The sequence below is a fragment of the Uloborus diversus genome, chromosome 10 (genome assembly GCF_026930045.1).
Source record: "Uloborus diversus isolate 005 chromosome 10, Udiv.v.3.1, whole genome shotgun sequence".
NCBI classification, from domain to species: Eukaryota; Metazoa; Arthropoda; class Arachnida; order Araneae; family Uloboridae; genus Uloborus; species Uloborus diversus.
Window position 1 is genome coordinate 28,106,686 of NC_072740.1, and position 22,591 is coordinate 28,129,276.

The 22,591-nt window shown below is 32.3% G+C and overlaps 1 protein-coding gene across 1 annotated transcript in view; it reads left to right on the forward strand.

Moving 5' to 3' along the window:
- The window catches only part of LOC129231836 (V-type proton ATPase 16 kDa proteolipid subunit c-like), a 63,748-nt gene that overhangs the window by 25,076 nt on the left and 16,081 nt on the right, over nt 1-22,591 (forward strand). The window contains exon 2 of the mRNA XM_054866217.1: nt 13,390-13,582. Coding sequence (XP_054722192.1) covers nt 13,390-13,582 — 193 coding nt within the window. The remainder of the gene's footprint in view (nt 1-13,389; nt 13,583-22,591) is intronic.

Genomic DNA, 22,591 nt, shown 5'->3' on the forward strand with positions numbered 1-22,591 from the left:
GCCACAAAAGTCATCGTACACTCAAATTTTTCCGAATAAATTTGATAAAAATTATCATGTCATTTATTTATTATTTTTGCATTGTGTTGACCTTTAAAAGTCATTTGGCTTTAATTTTTTGTTTATTTATTCCAGAATATTGTGCTTATTACTTTAGAATGGCTAGTATCCGTTAAAAACCACAAACACTATTCGAAATTTGAATTTTTTCCTCACAGTAGCGGTAAATTGGTTTGAAATGTCTCTGAATTTTTTAATTCATTCCATTCTATAGTAAAGTACTTGATAAAATGCTTTAAAGAAAAGAATCGGACCGAAAACAAGGCAAGAAAAGGTCAGCCGGCAAAGTTGACAAAGCATGATCGGAGATTTACAGTTAAAAATTTTAGGAAAAATACACATTTAAGTGCTGTAATGGTTTCTGCAGAATTTAATGAAAAAACTTACATTTAATTTTCACCTAAAATTGTTCGTCAAGTTCTCTGATTAACTGGATTAAATGGGAACTCTTCTCACAGAAATTTCTTGTTCGTGTGAAAAACAGAAAGCTTACGCTTTTTGTCGCAAAATAGATGATAAATAAGCTCCAAAGTGTTATGGAATAACGTCTTACTTACACATGAAATTAAATTTAACATTTTTTGTTAAATTGTCGTATAATTGTCAACAGAAGTAAAAATGAGGAACTTAATCTTAAGAACTTAGTTGGATCAGTTTATCAAGACTGTAAAGGGGTTCTTGTGCGAGGGTGCATATCAGCATCAGGACTTGGTAGTTTGGAATTTTTTGATGAAATAATAAATCATGCTGTTCATTTAAATATTTTAAAAACCAATTTTAAACTTTTAGCCAAAAATTTGGTTATCGGAAACAACTTTATTTTTTTTCAAAATAACGATAAAAAGTACACGGCTTTCAACATTTGCGTCTAGTGCCTCAAAAATTGTCCTAAAGTTTAGAAAATACCCCTTCAATCTCCAGATTTGAACTTAATGTAACATATTGAGAGATATCTGGAGGCTAGATTACGAAAATATGGCCTTGAAACGAAAATAGAGCTAGAAACAGTAACACTCGAACTGTGATTGAACACTTACTCAGAAATTACGCAAAAAAAAGAAAGAAAAAAGAATGAAATCTATTCCCAGACGTTTAAAAGGTGTTGTTGATACTGCATGATATTCTACTAAATAATTACTTAATAAAATTTTAGATTATTCAATAATATATAGACATCTTTTAAAGTGTACAAAGTCTTTTGTAAGATAAAATTTCCAGCACTTTTTGGTTTTTGATTTTTAAAAAATTAAGTTTAAATATTTTTTAAAAACTTTTCATGTAGTTTTGTTGAAAATTGATCATAGATCTTATAATTAAATACCTATACCGAAATAATAATTCCAACCAACGGTAGGGTTCTATTTCATTGAAAGTCGTAGGCGTACGAACAACTTTTGGGAGCCACTGTAAAAAAAATAAAAAGCATATACTTATACACCGTTTGAGAATTGAACAAAAAAAAAATCAAAAAATGATTTAGATTAATAAACTGAATCATTTGAACGTGGAATATTACCAAAAGTTATTTATTCTTTCCTTTTCTTGCTGGGCCATTTTGTCATTCCAAATATTTTTAACGAATTTTATGCATATGTACAGCAAGAAAGGATTTAAAAGTTGAAGGAATTCAACATTAAAATTTTTAATACTTTCCTGACAGTGAATATTTCATTCAAGAAGTACAACTCAGCTATTTGAAAATGTAAATAGATGCAGTCACAATATGTTTTAAATTTTATATAGACATACATGCACATAAAATTGATTTAGATGATGAAAAATATCTTTTAAACAAAAGAGAAAAACTTTAATTTTCATTATATCAGTTAACTTTACAGGAACTTTTTTTTTTTTTTTTGCTGGAACTAATTAATTGATGTTGAGCTTCAAGCTAAAGGTCCGGACCAGAACACCATTTCCTTTCTTACGCCACTCATAAAATGAAATAAAAGCATTTTTTTCACTTTCTCCGAATAACCTCAAAAACTACAATATTTAGTAATCGACTTTTATCATGTTAATATATCAACACTCAATCAGTAGAAAAGTAAAAATTAAAAAAATGGGAAAATATCCCAAATGGTACTAGTATTTATAATTAAATATTAATAAAATTGAAAATCGCCCGCCATGGTATGACGGGTGAAAATTGTTTCTACATTTGAATGAAGCAATTGCGTGTTTGGTGATATTTTGATGGTTGAAATTTTAACCCTAACTCCAGTGGATTAACGCCCTGATGGCGTTAATTTTGTTGACCACTTTTTCGTTTCTTCATTCTCCTCAGATTAGTCTTACCAGTACATCTGTTAAGTGACTGGATCTAGTTCGGCCTTTTGGAAATATAGCTTTTCCGTGCATGTCAAACATTGTCAAAATATATTTTTTCAAATTATCATGCCGTGGCGTGCGTTTCATTGTTGATGACGTCAGGAGTGTTACTTGATCATTCGCTATTATATATATATGAGGATATCTGAAATATGAAACATAACTAAGAATGCTTACTTTACTTCAATGTGAAATTGTAAACTACCACGGACTCGCACGACAGCGCGATTCTATATACATGAAATGTCTATGTAGCAAGCTTTTCTCGAGTAATGAATTTTGGAGCTAACGCGAATTCCTCACCCAGTAACACGAAAATTTTTGGTTGGGAATCACGGGGCTTAAGTATCACCTTCTTTACTGGCTACTAAATATTAGTGTCGTGAATGGACTTCATCTTTAGCATCGCTGAAAGTGGAAGTTCTCCTACCGAAACATTGTTAATGTACACTTTGTTAATTTACAAATCGCCACTACGCGTCTTTTTCATTCTAAATATGAAGTTGATGAAACAGAATTTCACATAAGCGGCTATTAATCTAAAGTTTGAAAATGGAAGGAAAAATAGAAATCTCTGACAACTAAAGAAATGTAAAGATTTGTGATATGATTGAACAACTAAAAAATGTATCGAATATAATTACAGTATCTACTGTACAATATCAGTGTAGTGTTGCAATTTTTTTATTGCTACATACTATACGTACCGTACTGTTTCATTTTGTGCCCTTATCTCCCACTGATTTTTGTGCAACCTAACAGTATTTTTATTCAATAACACAGCTTTTCGAAAAATACAGTTAAGTTTCAGTTCTATGTTTAAATTTAGTGATAGGAAGTTAAGAAATGGGTTAAAATAGTTTGAGGGCTGTTTTCAAATGTCTCAAAATAATTGGTATGCTTAAAAAAAATCGTATTTTTTCCCCCTTTTCCACAACGTGAAATTTCAACCTACGCAGGTGTCTTTTGGAACGCATCTGACGTGGATACCGAAAGCTTTTTACTCAACGAGCAAATTTGCAAGAAATGGAAAAATTTCTGTGATGATACATTTCTGTAAAAGTAACATTTGTTGTTAGCCTGCCAAGACAGTTCAATATCATCCTCCTCCATAACATTTACAGTAGCTTCCATATTAGGTGGATATTTTTTTTGGCACAATAATCTCATTGACATCTAAAATGTACATCCACGGGACATTCTCAGTTGGCAGAAAACACAAACGTGACATGGGCGCCAAATGCAAAGTTTTAGGGGGGGGGGGGGGGTCAGATATTTTTACAATGGTTTAGCAGGATGTGTTCATTTGGAAACCGATTTCAGTACAGATCAGAATTTTTAAAATTTGATATTTTTAATAACTTATTCATTAATGGCTGGAGAAGAAATATTTTTACATTTTTACGAAGAAAAGTAATAAAAGCAAGGAAGTTCCAATTTCTAAAGGGGAGGGGGCTAGAGCCCCCACTTGGCTCCATATGGGCACCTATGAAACGCGGTATACATTGGCAGTTATCGCATATACTTTTCTTTCTAAGCCATGCTCTACTCAATGTGAATATTGGGGAAATGTGAAAATTTCGATGCCAAACAAACTATGGCATCAAATAGATAGAATGTATGGCATCAATCTGAGGTTAGCTGGTATTTTTCAGAGTCTTCCGAATCTCTTTGGTGCAAGTTTTACTCGCGCAAGACTTGCACCAGTCAGATTCGTTTGAAACCTCGTTTCTTTCTTCTTTTTTAAAAAAAAAATTTTATTTAAAAGTAGTTTTTAAACATCGCTACAAACTACCTACTTTTGTATCGAACTACTCGCTACACTACTTTTTTTGAAAAGTAGTGCGCTACACTACAAACTACTAAAAAATGTAGCTACTACAGTAGCGTCGCTACTTGTAGCGCGCTACTTCCAACCACTGGTCCTGAGTATTCATTATATTTGATTCTCTACTGTACTATCCTTTCCAGCTAATCATCATCGCAAAATAATACAGAGCATCTTAATGCAGGGTTGCTATTTTGTCTACTTTTTTGTAAAAAGTCTGGGACGCCTGGGGGGAATTGGACAAAATGGACATAACTGGACGAAATGAGAAAATAAACTGATTATACATACATAAATTTATTGTTATGGTGTAATAATATTACTATATTATTCTCGTATATTTTTTATTATGAATTAATCATTTAATTAAAATAGTATCGTTAGCTAAAAAAAATTTTAATTACACATTGGTGCAGCTAATTTTAGATCATAATTTAAAAGTAATAAAATTCAACAATGTGAATAAGCTATTGGGCATGATTAGACTATTATATACAATAGTAGTAGAAAACAAACTCAATGGAAAGTCAAATGAAATGCTTAGAGACATATATACGAAACAAATGATTTATAAACTAAAAACATTTTATAACGGTTATATTTCGATTTTATATTGTTAGTAAAATATTTATGTACTCAGCATATTTTATGGGAATGTTAATGTTATGCAAATTAAGAAAAAAAAACTACTTTAGTAAGTTTGTGGGTACTCAGAACAGTGTACCAGAAGAGTCTATAGTAGGCAAGAGGATAGCTTTAGAAGAGCCATTAATCTTCATTGGTGACTAATAAATCGACTAGGAACAGCCTAGTCAGATCCTGTTGCTGATCATCACATTTGTATTGCAAGAAAAGATTTCACTTCATGCCAACATTTCTTTTATTACAGGGTGGCGACAGATCAGGGAGATCAGGGAAAAGTCAGGGAACTTTATTAATCAGGGAAATATCAGGGAATTTTGAAAAAAATAACAAAAAATCAGGGAAAATTGATTTTATAAGAAAAAAAAAATTTTTTTTTTTTGCTTTACAAAATTAAGTATTCTAATTCCCTACACATTTTCCGTCAATTATCTGTTCAAAAAAAAAAATGTAAAATTATTGAGGTGCGATTATACACTGCCGCATATTTATGCATCTTTTTTCCTCATCGTCTAAGTATTGAATCTTACTTATTAACCACAGGATGAGCTTCCTAAGATTGCTTCTGTGTCTGTTAGGTTATTTATTTTACCTAGCTTGAAATTTCCTTTTACGCTTTCAATGCTACGTAAAATAAACAACCATTCAGGCAAAGGAAGCCTTCATTAATGCCTTAGCTCCTTTGCCTTTATTCCATTGTCTCGAAGTAATTAGCGTACTGTAATCACGATTCCAAGAAAAAATCTTTGGTTTTTGAATTAATACTATAAAAGCTTAAAAGTTATTACTTCTTCGCGTTTTTAATTTAATTGCTAAAATTGAACTTTCAATTAAAAAAAACTTTGTTTTTTTGCCGTTATACTATTTGTTGTCGCCGCAGATTATAAAGGTTTTCTTTTCTTCAGACTTAAGTGATTCTTTAATTTTATAACCAAGTAGTTCTTTCATATATTTTAAAATTAACTAATTGCTTTTTTTTTCTTTTTTTTTTCTTGCATTTCAAAGTTGTTCGTTACAAAAGCAATCTAAGATTTTTTTTCGTTACATACTGAAATCATTTCAAATAGAGTTAACTTGTATACTTAAGTAAATATCTTTATTTTTTTATTGTTAAAATGCTGTATTCATTCATTATAACCTATGTTCTTGATCAGAGAAAAGCTCCCTATGAATGGATGTCAAATGGTTTCATCTGTTTTGCATAAATATGTCAATTAGTTATATAAGAATAACTACATTACTTCTATTCTTTCACTATTACTTGTTACTGTTGCAACAATTATTATACTGTTTGAAAACTTAATTCAAAATAATTTCAATTACTTTTTCTATCATAAATACACATATGTTTTTAAGAGTAATTTTAATAGTTTCTTAAAATTCTTATGCTAAGTGGTTTCTGGAAGTGATTTTTTTTTTTTTTGGAAATTTTCTATAATCTTTCCATTGTAGAAAAAATTAATATACTGTTTTGTAGGTCCCCCCCCCCCCCCCCAAATTGACTTGATATGTTTTTTTTAACCATTTTATTAAAAAAAAGTAGCATCTTTTTTAAATATATCTTTATTTCAACAACTTTACACAACTTAAAACGTTTAAAATACTGCATTTTATACAAACATACAATGGATTTTAAGTAGAGCAAAGAAAGAAAACCATTATCATTGGTAACGTAAATCAGGGAAATTTGGTGAACTTAATCAGGGAAATCAGGGAAAAATCAGGGAACTTTTTTTCACAGTTCTTGTCGCCACCCTGTTAATATAAAGTAGTTTTTTTTAGTATGATTTTTAATGTTTTAAAACTCCAAGCTTTAAACACTTTTTATTTCTACTTTTCAATTTTATAAATGCACTTATTATAGGCAATAAACCTCCATATCACAGATAAACATCTTAAAATTTACAGCTGATGTGCTTGTTTTATAAATGCTATTACATCGCATTATAATTTATTTTAACTCATTTGATTTATTTAGACACTTAAATAAACTTCAACTGATCTTACTTTTTTTTTTTTTTCACTTTTTAAAATATTTTGCAACCAATTGTTAATATATATATTTATGCATGCTATTTTTATATTAAAATATTACTTGGATAGGAAAAATCTATAATTATTTATTATTTTCAAACTTCAAATTCTTTCAGTTTACTGATGAAATGGACAAAATAACATTTTGTCCGGGACTGTTTTCTCCGGGGTGGAGAAAAAATGGCATCCCTGTCTTAATGTCACATGCAGTGGGGGGGGGGGGGGGGGGAATCATCACCAGAGAATTCAGCATGCATAATTTACTCTCGCCATTTTTGTAAAGGTTATTATTTGGTGATGGTCTTTTTTATTATCAGTTCCTTTTTTTCTGAATTTGGTATTGTTAAAACTGGTTTTTAAAGACATATACAGTGGCTCCCAAAAGTGTTCGTACACTTTGAAATTTTTTAGTAACACCAAAATAATGCAAAACTGAATTCGAATATGAAGTCCAATATTTTTTTACATCATTCCTATGCCATGCTAAACAAAATCCTGTAGTTTTGTTCAAAATATTGACGGATCTTCTTTTTGAGATGGATCAAAACACGACGAGACAGAAATAATACGCCAAAAAAATCATCATACACTTAAATATTTTTGAATAAATTCATGATTAAAATTATCATATGCCATTTTTTTATACTTTTTTCATTGTGTTGAAACGAAAATTGTGTTGTCCCTTAAAAGCTATTTGGCTTTATTTTTTTTATTTATTCTTTAATGTGCTTATTACTTTAAAATGGCTGGTATTCATAAAAAAACCACAAACACCATTCAAAATTTGAATATTTTCTTCATAGTAGTGGTAAATTGGTTTGTAATGTTTCTAAATTAATTTATTCCATAATATAGTAAAGTGCTCGATAAATGCTTTAAAGAAAAGAATCGGACTGAAGACAAGGTATAAGAAAAGATCATCCGGCAAAGTTGACAAAGCGTGATCAGAGATTTACAGTTAAAAAATTAATGAAAAATAAAACTTTTGGTGCTATAAAAGTTTTTGTAGAGTTAAATGAAAATTTTTACATTTAATTTTCACCTAAAATTGTTCGCCTAAAAAAAGTTCTTTGATTAGCTGAATTAAATAGGACCTCTCAACGCAGAAATTTTCTTGACCGTGTGAAAAACAGAAAGCTTACGCTTTTCGTCACAAAATCAATGATAAATAAGCTCAAAACATTTTGAAATTACGTCTTACTTACAGATAAAAATGAATTTAGCATTTTTGGTTGAATTGTTGTATAATTGTAAATAGAAGAACAAATTAGGAACTGAATCTTAAGAACTTAGTTGAACCAGTTAATCAGGAGGGTGCATATCACCATCAGGACTTGGTAGTTTGGAATTTTTTGATGAAATAATAAATCATGCTGTTCATTTAAATATTTTAAAAACCAATTTTAAACTCTTAGGCAAAAATTTGGCTATCAGAAGCAAATTTGTTTTTTATCAAGATAACGATAAGAAGCACACGGTTTTCAACGTTTGCGTTTAGTGCCTCAAAAGTTGTCCTAAAGTTTAGAAAATACCCTTTCAATCTCAAGATTTAAACTTAATGACTTTAAGATTTAAACTTAATATTTAGAGATATCCAGAGGCTAGATTACGAAAATGCGGCTTTGAAAAGAAAATAGAGCTAGAAACAATAAGACTCAAAGTGTGGTTGAACACTTACTCAGAAATTGCGCAAAAAAAAAAATAAATAATTAATTAATTTTAAAAAAACATTCATATACATTCTCAGAGGTTTAAAAGGTGTTGTGGAAACTGCATGATATTCTACTAAATAATAACTTAATAAAAAGTTATATTATTCAGTAATATAAATAGACATTTTTTAAAGTGTATGAATACTTTTGTGAGATAAAATTTCTGGCACTTTTTGGTTTTTGATTTAAAAAAAAAGTTTTAATATATTTTTTAAATATTTCATGTAGTTTTGTTAAATTGATCATGAATCTTATAATTAAATACCTACCCCGAAATATTTATTCTAACCAATAGATAGGGTCCTATTTCATTGAAAGTCGTAGGTGCACAAACAACTTTTGGGAGCCACTAACTGTATCACTTTCACTTTTTTAACACAGGGTCTTATATTTTTATGAAACCAGTTACATGAAAAATTTGCAAATTCGAAATTGACGTTTTTTGAACAAATCCAATAACACTGTACGGCAAAAAAAGAGTTTCTGACTATTCTTGTTGATTCTTATGTAAAATGACCCCCTGAAACCAAACATGACCATTTTTCCCCTCTTAATTTCTTAAAAACCTCAAATTATAGGTCATCTTTGGTTAGGTTTTAAGAGGATTGATGGAGTTCAGGCATTGTCAAATTCGGGGGGGGGGGGGGGACTATGTGGCTGCTCCCGCCCCCAGTGCAGAACAAAACTTTTTTTTTCAACTTGATTTAAATTACTACCCTTACTTAATTCATCCCTACTTTGAAATTACGATGCCTTTGCATCGTAACTAGAGTTGAGGCAAATCTAAACTGGCAGCATTGTAATGCTATAATTAGGATCTGTATAGCCTTTACAATGCTTCAAGGTTGTTTGCTTCAACTATAGTTGTGGGAATGAATAACTCATTCCTCTATACCCTGAATAATAATGATAAGGATTTTCTGGATATTCATGGGGGGGGGGGGTCGTTTCGTCGCCTAAGTTCTCTCTTTCATTTCTTCATATAGAAACCAATAGTTACAATATTTAAAACTTAATTTTTAAAATACTCAATTGAGTTGGTCCTGGAATCTCTTCTGCCGTTAAATATTACCAAAAGTTGTCTAAAACTGCATTTTTACAGCTATAATGTCAAAAAAAAGTTAGATCCAACTCACCTTTCCCTAACATAATTGGAAATAATCTACAATTACATTTTCGAAGTCTTAATTTCAAAAAAAAAAAAAAAAGGGCTGGGAAGTGATCCCAAACCTTTTTTCTCCCTAACATTAGCAAAAATTTGTAGAATGCTTTTTTAAGACGGTATGGAGTAAATAGTTTTTCAGAGGTTGACCCCTGATCCCTCCTTCCATTAACATCACCGAAAATCATCTGAAACTGAGTTTTTAGAGCAATTTTGAAAAGTTTCCAATGGAGAGCCCCCCCCCCCCCTTTTCATAACAAAATCAGAGATAACCATTGTGTTTTTCACTTTCAATTTGAAAAATGGATGGAGGAGTCCTTTCAAACCTCTTATCTCCATTAAATTACCATGGATCGTCTAAAATGCATTTTTAAGTCTCCTCATTCGAAAAAATTCCGAGGAAGTAACGCCCGGACCACCAGTGTCTACTCCATGGGGCTTTGGGGGGGAGGGGGGGCAATAATTTGATTGTGTGTGTCATTTTTTAGGAGAGTGGCAAGTGCTTTCGCTTGAGGAGTGCTTTTTGAAAACAAGTTTATTTTTGCTTATCGAGTGTCATTGACGATTGTGACAATTTTGAGAAATTTGCAGGCCTTTATGAAACTCGAAATACTAAGGAAGAGCGATTCTATTTAATATACTGAAAGATGTTCTCGTCCACCTAGACTTACTTTTCAGGATTTAAGATGACTGCTATGAGATGTGTCAAATATGTGGGGGAGGTGCAAAAGTTGGTTTTAAAATTACAGCCTCAAGCAATGTATGTCTACTGCATAGCTCCAGGGCAGTAGCCTGCATTTTATTTGCATTAACAGCACATTGGATGTTGTAACAAGCGATGATAATGAGCGATTATAAACATAGGTAGGCCTGTAGGATTAGGACCTACACATTGTACAGAGTCAAAGATTAATATGGCCAAAAATTAATGCTGGTCTAAGTTTCATCTTTCTTGATTATCGCAGTTTTTATGTGTCTTTAAAAAAAGAGTTCACAGGCGTAAATTAACTATTTTATTTGCATTTCATTTCAAGTGTTTATTAAAAGCATGAAAGTGTTCTTTTTTGTGTTCAGAGCCTTATAAATGAATTATTTCATTCTTAACTTAAAATATCCTATTTCATTGTATATTTTACACAACTTTTATATGTTACAATATATTTGTATGCATTTTTTGGGTGTCACAATGTACCTCAAGCATGTCACAATGAAAAATAAATGAGTGAATAAAATAGTGAATGAATAAGCATATAAGTGAATGAGTGAATTATTCAACGAAGGAATGTAAAGTGCATAAATATCAGTACTGAAATCTGTTTCTATGGGGGAAAATGTCCTTAAAAACCATGGGGAAAATATGTGAGCCCCCCCCCCTCTTTAAATTTTGCATATGGGCGCCTATGCTTTGAAACCATATTTTGGGTCACATTTTTTCACATTAACTTTGTAATTATACTTATAGAAATCTCGAACCAACTTATAGAGCTAGGGGACACACTACAGCAGGTTATGTTTTTGGAGAGAATAAATAACAAAATTGATTATTTATAGACTATTAAAACAAATTTTGCACAGGGCCGCTAAAACTCTAAGCACCCCCCTGCTTGTTAATGTACGCTAGTGTTTTAAACGATTATCAAAATGCAAGCACAAACAAAATGGTGGCAATTTTAAAGTGGGTTACTCAATCTGAAGCGATCGCTTTTTTTCCCACCTAAACAAATCTCGGATTTGTGATTCTTATTTTGAAAATCTGTTCACTACCGTTAGTAATCCTTCACCTTCTAGCACCCAGCTAGATCAGATCCATGAGACCATGAATTCTGGCTTAGTCAATTAATAGATAGGGGTGGAAGTTAGCCCTCTGTCTTAAATCCCAGGCAATCAAGCTTCTTATTTAAGTCATGAACGGGAAGAAGTCTTACGGTTCTTATGCAGCTCTCTCTATTTTAAGGTGCATTGTATTTTCAGAGAAATCTGTAATAGCTCTGCTGCAAACCATTTTGTTTCTTTCTTTTCTGCTGGCATGAAACAAACAAGGGGCATTCCAAGGTATTTTTGACATTTATGTAGAGTCCGTAACATGACCTTTTTTGCCATAACTTTTTAATTTACTGTTTGATTAGCATATTATTTTATTTTGATCTTTTCCTACCAACACACCAGCTCAAATTAAAATAATTTGCAAATCAAACGGTAAATTAAAAAGTTATGGCAAAAAAAGGTCACTTTACAGACTCTACATAATGTCCAAAATACCGTGGAATGCCCCACAAGCAAAGTTATAAAATTTATTTTAAGTTAATTTCTTTTTCAAAAAAACTACACAAGTAAGGAGTGCTATACTGCCGTGGGCAGGTAAACGGCAGTAGCTGCAGAAATGAGTTTTTGAGATATTTGAAAAAATGTATGCAGGATTAAATACTAACAATAGGGAAATTTTGAAATTAGATGTTTTTTTCGCAGTTTTTTTTCAGTGAAAACCAAATAAGCTTGTACTATAAAGCTAACGTACAATAGATGACAAAAATGCAAAAAAATGAAAAATTTGCTGTTACTGCCCTTTACCTGCCCACCGCAGTCTACTTGGCTGTATTTAGTGATTTATCTCTTTCACAGGCATCACAGAAGTGTACTTATTACAATATTATCAGATCGGTATGTAAACTGATCGCCCAAATTTAACTTCAAAAAAGGTTCTTAATATTTTAGAGTTATACACTGAAATGTTATTTTTATTTCAGATTTGTTTTTTCCTTAAATAATCTAGCCCCCCCCCCCCCTCTCTATCTGATGTCAAATAATCAGTAATCATATTTTTTAACTAAAATGCGTGAACACCCTTTGAAAACCTAAATGCAATTCTTTGAAATCTAAAATATTTTGTGCAATAAGCATTCGCACAATGAATTTAACAAAAATGATAACAGCGCAATAACCAAATCAAGAATTCACCGGTTCTACTATTCGAACGCAACCATATACCGAAGATGACGTCACTGCAGAGACAAAAATTCAAGTTTAGCTTTGAAAATTGGCTTAATTAGGATCGCTTATATCTCCGGTTCTAATTAAGTGAGAGAAAAGAAACAAACATCATCTTGTTCGTAAAGGAAAGCTCTTTCCAACGACATATAATGTTGGGGGTGGGGGGATTTTTTACCCCCCAATTAGGCAAAAAACGTGAAATTTCGGCTTAATTAGTTATGAAAAAACTAATTCAAAATTTAGAATTCGGGCATCAAGGTGCAGACCCCTGGAGTATGTTCGAATTTTGTGCTAAGTTTCAGCGCTGTAGGTGCTATGAGGTCTTCTGGCTATCGGGTACAAAGAAAGAAACAGAGAAACACCATCACCTTTATATATATATATATATAGATTAAAAGCATCAATTATTTAATAGATGTAAAACTACGTAGCATGAGTCCACAATCATTATTGGATTTGTTTAAAAATAAAATATAGCATTGGAATCATGGGAAAAAACATGTTTTAATACTGCATTTTTTTTATAAGTGCACATTATTATTTCTTTAAATATATTTCAGATACATTATGACAAGTTGTAAATTTTTAGTATTTTTATACACTGGATTTTAAGTTGTATATTTTTATTTCAGCGCTAGGTGCAGCGTACGGGACTGCGAGGTCTGGGACTGGTATAGCAGCCATGTCTATAATGAGGCCAGAGCTGATTATGAAGTCTATTATTCCCGTTGTCATGGCAGGTATCATAGCCATTTATGGACTGGTTGTTGCTGTTTTAATAGCAAACAACATTTCTTCTTCTAAAAGTGGATATAATTTATATAAGTAAGTAACTGTGATTAATAGATCAGAGGTGTTTTAATTATGGCTTTCAATTTTATTATTTAAGATATTCAGCTGAAGTTAGGTATAGAAATTCAGAATCCAAGGTGTAAAAAGTTAAGTCATTTGTTCCTAACATTTTTTAGTTGCCAAAATATTCTGCTTTCATGTGACTATTAAAATCACTGTCAATGTTAGCATGATTTCAGTAGTCGACTATTAGTTCAGATGTGACCTGTTTAATGCTGAAACTGAAGAAAAGTGCTCTGAGCACTTCTCTGCTCTCTCTCTCTGTTGGCAGAAATCACAAGAAAAGAACAATTGTATTTCATATGAGGCAGTGAGAAGCAAAGGGATGTAAGTGGACATTTTCAAGTTTTGAGTAAAATGCGTATAAATTTAAATCCTAGGTAGGCTTTCATTGATTTTTTTTTCTAAATCATGCTATATAGCAGCACCTACCAGAGCTACTAGTACTATCTCTTGCCCCAAGACAGAGGAGGGGTTCACCTACCATTTGTACAGGTTATTTCCAGATTTTTAATTTTGTCATTTGCATCCCTTTTCTTCTCACTATCTCATATATATTCTCAAAGATGTTGCTTTTTTCTTTTTTTGGTAAGGAAAAGGTAAGGTTTGGTTAAAAAAAAAGACATTTTGCTTTTTTTTTAAAGGTTGAATTGGTTTGGTTAAATTGCAAATGTGTGTTTGGAATGTTAAAAGAAAGAGCCAGATAGCTCAGTTGGTAGAGAGAGTTCGGCTTTTAACAGATCAGTCTTGGGGTAGTTCCTGTTTGGGTGGTCTGCCTTTATAGCATTTTTAAAGTAAGGGCACAGTGCACTACTCCTATCCATAATGTTACTACCAAAGATGCACCTTTAAGATTTCAATATTGAAAAATTTTTGCGAGATCCCCCTAACCATCTCTTACCACATAATGTTTCCAAAGATAGACTGAAATTGCATTATTTAACTTGAATTTCAAAAACTTTAAAAAGTAACTCAATCTTCTAAAATTGACTTTTGTGTTGAAAAAAAAAATCTGTACGAAACCCCCTCTCCTTCCCTTTTTTCCTCTATCATTAACACACATGACCATGTTTCAGTGTCAAAAAGTTTTTGCTGAGATCCCTTGAATCTTTCCGATTCCCTTAACAACTTAGCCAAAGATATCCTAAAATGTCGTTGTTTTTGAAAGTTTCTCAGAAGAGTTCTGATCCTCTAACTTCATCAACGATAGCCTAAAACTAACTAATGTCTTGAAAAAAGTTCCAGAGGGAACTCAAAATTAAAATTTATTCTTCAATTTTGAAAATTTCCATGCTTTACATTAATGAAGCTTTTGTTGCAGTGATTTTCTAAAATTAAACTAAGTTCTGCCTTTCACAGACATTTTAGAGTGTAAATGCTCAAATGATAACAGTTAGCAGGTAACATTTTGCATTATTTCACATTCAAACAAAAACAATCTGAGCATTTCAACCACATATAATTTACGGGATGGTTATTTTTCTAGGAATTGAAAGGAAGCGTGCAGTGAGAGATGAAGCCCAGTGACCATTAGTTTATTTTACCATCTCCGTTAGGGCCCCTAATAGAGCCAGATAGCAGAAACTAATTTGAGCAGTTGTATAGGTCTGAAAAAAAAAAGTTAAGAACTCAAACTTTTATTATTAGAGTCGCATGGTTGTAAAATGAGCACATGAGAAAAATGACAGGAAAAAAATCTTTTATTCAAAGTCGATCCAGCTTTTAAAAAAGTCTATGGGAGCCTAATAGTTGACAGCTTCAATTGAAAGCCTCTCTCCTCTCAAATTTAACTTGTTGGCCCTTGAGTAGAGATCAAAATTTAAGGTCGTGAATTTCTGGTCCTCAATATGTGATTGTTTTGCTCCAAAAGCGATGAGTGGTGACCCATGGTATTTTTAAATGTGGATACTACTAGAGGTTTCGCCAGAGGATATTTGGGTACGCTAACGGACCCTTCACAAAATCCGGATCAACCAAAACAGACCCTTCACAAAATTCTTATAAACAAGAACGGATCTTTCATAAATTGTTTATTGAAAGAACAAATCTGGAAGCAAAATAACGCATATTAAACCCATAATTTTTGGAACCTTTTTAAAGCCAAATTAGAGGGATCAGCTATACAAAATCTGCTAATTTTGCAAAGAAAAAAAAATCGGAACTCTTGTGATGCTCCTGCAAGCGATAAATTGCTACTGCCAAATAAATATGTTTGTTTCTTGGAAAGAAATTAACAGCTGAAAATAAGTTTGGTTTTAAATTTTCTTTGTTTTATCACAGCTAATTAGCAGTGGGTGCTGTTGTAAACTTTTCTGAAAAGGCGTTGGTAAGCACTTTTCTCCCTATTGATGATTTAATAAACAATAATAATATATATCAGCGAAATGAACTTAGAACTGCAAAGGGATAGTAAGGGTATGGAAAAAATATCCCTTCAGATAGGGTTACCAACTTCAAAATTGTGGTCATTTAGCGTCTGGCGTTAAACCTTTATAATGACTTGATTAGAAAATATTCTCGTCATTTTACCAGCTTGACCAGCTTGTCAATATTTGCGTTTATATGGTGCTGTGTGATGTTTAACTGTTATTTTGGGAAAAAATTATATGAGTTTGATTTTTCGATGCTAACAAGGATGATCAAATTTAAATAAAATGTTTTACTTACCGTTTTTTTCTTTAGATGTCTACGTTTTGAAAAATACAATCTTTTAACATCCGATATAAGAATCATATTTTGTTCTTTTTTCAAGCTAACTTCGCTTTATTAGGATGCAAATAAATGAAAAGTCTCTATTTTTGTTAGAACACGCATTTCAAGTTTTTAAAGCAAAATTCCATTTTCTTTTATGAGTCAAAAATTAAAATGTTGAATCGATGGTTTAATTTTATTTTTGCTTCAACTATGTCTACAGATATTAATGATATGTTTATCATAGGAGTCTAAAATGCAATTGAAAAATAATTTTATCAAAAATATTTTTTACAAGCCGTTTTCATACCTTTGATGCCTTCACTTTGAAAATTGCAATCTCTTTGCATCTGCTATGGGAATCCGATTCTTTGAATTTTTGATGTTTAATACGCTTTGTTAAGAAGTAAACCAAATCTCTTTTTAATATTGTTAAAATCATGTAATTTATGAGTTTTAAACGAAATTCTGCGCTTTTTAAGAGTGTCTTGGGTCAAAAAGTTAAATGCTGAACCCCCCCCCCCCCCCCTCATCTGAATTTTATTTATTTATTTATTTATTTTTTGTTAACAATTTTAAATGCTGTACAGAAATATTTCTAGTGTAATTTAACAATGTAGAATGGTAAATAAATATTGCTACTTGAGGGAGCGATGCCACCTCCCCCCCCCTGCCAAATACTAGAAAAACATCCCAGAATGATATTCTGAACATAGAAGAGGAAAACACTCTACTTTAAGTTTAAATGATGCAGTTTGTGCCCGCTCTAAATTCTAAAATTTCGCAGTCATTTGATTTTTCACAAAATTAATTCACTTTTCACAAAATTATTTTATTTTTCACAAAAAACGGACCCTGTGAAAAATCCTGGACAGACCCCTGAGTACTTGATACTAGATACATGATAGCATAAATAATTTGGTGGCTCACTCTTCGCTTTGGGGGCAAAAGGTCAATTGAAAATGCTGTTTTCGTTACCTCTTTTGTCTTGTTTGTGTCCAGATATCTGCTAAAGCAGTGAGTGACCCTTGGAAATAAGTATACAACAATGAATTACTCACCATAGTTTAGTACTCAGAAAAACAAAATAACGTTACTATTTACTTTAATAGTTAAACGGTCTCAAAGCAGATGATTTTCAAAGAAAAGGTTAAGTTTCAGGGTCAATAACTTTGTGATATAGCTGTAGTTTTAGTCCATGTGGTGTAATTTAAGTTCCAGGTTAGAAACCCATGGCATCTAATCAACTTTTTTAATTACACAGTTTCAAAGTTGATAGTTTGCAACAAAAAGAACAGATTCTAAGTCAATTACTCTAAAAGTCCTGAGCCAATTACTTTGAGCAAGAACTATAATTATACTCTATATGGTGTAGCTTTAGACTCATGTCCAACCCATGGGATCTAATCAGCTCTCTTAATTTAACTGTCTTAAAAATGATTATTTCAGTATAAAAGAGCTTTTTTTTTTTCAGGAGTTAACATGCATACCGCGCAACTTAATGAGCTCAAAATCAAAAATACTAGAACATATCAACAACTAAATGTACTTTTAGTCCCCATAATTTCTTCCAATAGGATAAAATTTTCTGCAACCTTAACCACAACATGGCAATTAGTCTCCCAAAGCCGATCCGTCATTTTTTAGCACTACTTTTTGTTGATCCTAGATCCTCAGGATTCAGATCTCAGAACTGAATAACTGCAGAGGTTAGTTTCAAAGGCATCTTTCTCTACACCTCTATAAACTTTCATCCAATTAGATTATTGACCGGGACAATTTTAAAAATCAGATCAGTTGACGTGGCATGACTCTAATATAACATTATGCAATTCACCTACATCTTTTGTTATTTTAAACTTTATAATGATCATAAATCAATGCTATATTTTAGGAAGAGGGTTGGGTAAAAGATTGAGTAAATAATTACAGTAGAATTTTGTGTATACACTTTGTAATAAACTTTTAAATATAAAAAGATGTATTAAGCTCAAGAGTATAAATATACTATCAAAGAAAAAAAAGTTAGACAATAACAAAAGATGCTGGTGAATTGTGTATAATGTTATATTAGTCATGCCATGTCAACTGACATGGTTTTTCAAATTTTCCTGTCTATAATCTCTGAATTTGATGAAATTTTATAGAAGTGTAGAGATTGAAACTGATATATGCAAATTTTCAACTTCGCAGATCTGTATCTTGAGGACCTAGGATCTCCAAAAAATAGTGCTCCAAAATGGCAGCTGTATCACAGTTATTGACTTGACTTGCACAGAGTTATTGACCCTGAAACTAGACTTTATTTTGAAAATCAATTTTGCAACCGTTTGGCTATTAATGCAAAGAGTAACCCGTGTTATTTTCCAATCTTTTAAGAACTATACTACGGTGAGTAGTTCATCCTATACTTATTTCCGAGGGTCACTCACAGCTTTAGCAGACATCTGGACACAAAAAAGGCAACGAAAACTGCATTTTCAAGTTCCCAGGGTTCGATACAGTGGTTGCAATAATATTCAAATCTTTGTGCAGAATGATAACTATCACATGGAACGTGAAATAACCTTCCTTCTGCTTCTTTGCAACCTCTGCATATTGGATTGCCAGTGACACCTATTATATCAAGATGTCTATTAAGAGAGCAGTGTCCGGTTATTTTTAAACAGATAAAATTAAATTTATGAGGAAAAACTCTAATCTCCGACTTTATACTTGAATATATTGTCGGCACCATGCTAAACATTGGTGTGTAAAAATTAGCACTTTTCAGGAGAGCCAAAACAATTTCTTTTCCACCTGATGCGTTTAGTTATTTTCGATGTTTTAATTTTATCGATAACTTCAAGTGTAAAACTATCCTTTGAAGTAGTTATAACCAGTAGGTAGCTTTTTTGAGTACTGCAGCTAACCATCGAATATGAAAAACGCAATTTGCGGTCTTTCACATTCGTTAATTTAGCATGGTGCAGACATTATTTGTGAAATAAAAGCTTTCTCTCATCTCAGTTTTGCATAACTTTGTTTTTAGTCTTTCAAAAGTTTTTACAGGCTAAAATGTATTGGGGATCAGCAGTTCCCAGTGGAAAAAATCTGAATATTGTAGGCCATTATATTTACGCTACGGGATGGAATGAGGTTTGGTAGTCTCTTCTGTAAAAGTTTCGAAATTTGCTTTCTAAAAACTCACGGTCTATGATGTTAAAGAGACAGAGTTCAAGGGTCATCATTGAGGACGTTTGGGAAGGGGGAATGAATTGACAACTTTCTCAGAAATTATATTTTAGTTGTCCTCTTCGTTGTAATTGTTTTTCGGTGTTTAGTAGTGTATACTGAGTTTTTTTTCCCTTGGGGGGGGGGAGGTATAATATAGGGGGTGAAAGTTTTCAATCATTTGACAGATTTTAATCTTTCAAAGAAGTTTAAAACAGAGACACAGAACAAGATAAGAGTTGAAAAAGTAATAAACAATTAGGAAGTTTGAGGACCTTCTTTCGGAAATTTTTTTGTTATTAAGACATACACTTACTTCAAAAAAAGGTTTCAGCTCATCTTTGACTGGATTAAGGGTAAAAGTAGATTTCAGAAACAACCTTTAGTGATGATGGGAGTGGTCTGAGGTGCCTCCATGGATATTTTACGAATTCATAGAGCTGTAAAAATGCAATTTTGACCAATCTTTGGTGATGTTAGAGAAGAGGTGGTTTGGGGGCCCTTTTTAAGAAATGTTTGGAAATTGTAGTTTCTAAAAGTGAGATCTTGTTCAATGTTAGGGAACGGGAATTTGGAGACTCGCCTGCGAAAAGTTTTAAAATTGAAGTACTAAAAACGCAATTTTAGGCTACCTTTTGTGACACAAAATAAAAGGATTAAGTTTTGGGATCTCCCTCTCAGCCTCCTAAGCTACGCCTCTATCTTCTTACAAATTTTTAAAATTTTTGTGGGGAATCCATCCCCAGTTTTTCATTTCCAAAAATGTCGACTAGTTTGCTATTCCATAATGAAATTTTCAATTTCCACTTTTAATACTTTTATTTGCTTGAAATACAACATCGGTGCCCACAGGGAGGGGATTATGGCGCAAGTTGTGCCATCAAAATTTGGACGGGGGGGATTTTTTTCCAGAATTTTTTTTTTTATTAGATCATGAATTTTTTTGAATTTTGGAAAAAAAAAAATTTAAACTCATTTAACAAGAAATAGATGTATTAATAATACTTTTTCCGCGTACTTTTCAGGGCCGTCGCTGTAGCAAGCCCCCCTCCCCGTTTTTCAGAAGTGCGGCCGCCAATTTCATTTTAGCAGTGCAACTAAAGAAAAAAAAGGAAAACTTTTCGTTGTTTAAAAAATTTAAATAGTAATTATAAATGAACAAGTGAAATAATAGTGACAAAAAGTATTTTTTCTGTCAAATTTGAATATAAAATGTAATCTTAAAATACAATTTAGGAACATCCATGATTCTCTTTTATCAAGAGTATCTAAGTAAGGGCCGTGGAAATGTATACCTCAAACATTTTTATTAACACAAAAAAAAAGTATTCAGTACAGTACACTCTTCACTAGGCTGCAGCGTGCATATGTCTGCCAAGTCGGAAACTATGGGTTCTGCACGAATTAAGAGTATTGTGCATAGAGTAAAAATTGAATAATAGGAGGGAGGACAGGCGACCAAACTAACATGTTGTACGCCTTGTCTCTAGGCGGCCCTGGTTATACAAAACCATGCTTCATGGTTCTGCAGTAAAAAAAAAATATATACATAAATAAATAGGACAGCCCATAGGATGGGGGTCCCAAAACATTCCCATATGTATATACTTTTTTTGATGAAAAATGTTGCCCCGAAAATCATTGCTAAGTGTAGAAAAATGTCGCTGAAATAAATTTGAAATAAAGAGATAGAGAGAAAAAAAAAAGTTAAATACAAAGAAAGATTCAAAGCATTATAATATATACTCACACCAAAGGTTCTAAATGTTTGAATGTAAAAATCGTAAGTAAATCAAAGTTTGATCAGGAGATGCAGGTGGCATATTTAAAATAAAATGAAGTGCTATAGAGACCTAAGGTATCGCAGAAAATTTCCACATCCGTTCAAAATGTTGAAAGTCCTTTTTCTAAGACCACAAACGTTTATATTGCGAAAAACAAAAATATTAGGTGGGAAATTGAAAACTTTATTATGGAAAATCCAAGCAAATAATCGTGTTTGGCAAAAGAAAATTAGAAAAAAATATTACCACAATATGTTTATCAATTATTGAAATTTACAATGAAGATAGGAGGGTTGTAGCCAAACTGAAAGGAAGAGTGGGGAACTCCAAACCCTTCTTTTTGCATCCCTAAAGCTGGCCTGGAAGTGAGTTTTTAAAACTTAGGTCTTGAAAAAATCCCGGGAAAACGTTCTCAAACCACATCCCTTACCCTAATGTCATTAAAGATGGCCTACACCTAAGTATTTACTGCGATTTCGAAAAGCCGTCAGAGTGCTCCCAATGTAACCTCTGAGAAACGCCCTCTCGATTAATCATTCATCATCATTCAAGGTCGAACAAATTTCATCTTTTGGACTTAATTTAAAAAAAAAAAACCCTGAGGTGCCCCGAACCTGTCGTTCTCCAAATGGTACCGAAGATCCTCAAAAATTTCATTGTTAAGGCTTCGATTCATAAATTTTTTTTGGAGAGATCTCCAAAACCTTCTACTCTTCTAACAGTATTTAAAATCGTTTACGATTGCGTTAAATGAATTTCAATTTTTTTTGAAAATTTGCCACTCCGAATCTCTCCACCCATAACATTACCAAAAATCATCTAAAACTGCGATTTCAACAGATCGAAATTTTTTCGAGAGAATGCCCCCCCGCCCTCCCTTTCTCGCCACCATCATCGAAAAATGTCTTAAATCTTGCTTTTAGTGCTTCAGTTATGAAATATTTCTGGTCTCGAGCCCCTTCAAAACTCTCCCTTCCCCCTTTCATTGAAGGTTGGCTTAAATTACGCTTTCAGAGCTTTAATTTCAAGAAACTGGCGGTGTACTAAATTTTAACAAAAAAGTCTACAATCACGTTTTTAAGGCTTCAAAATTAAAAAAAAATTCGGAGGGGTGCATCTCTCTTCCTCCCTTATTATCACCATAGCTTGTCTAAAACTGTGTTTATCAAATAAGAATTTTGAAAATTCCCGGGGATGGGCCTCGGACCTCCTCTTCTGAACATAATTAAATATAACGTACAATTGTGTTGAGAACTTAAATTTGGAAAAATTATCGGGAGAGGCTATCCTGGAC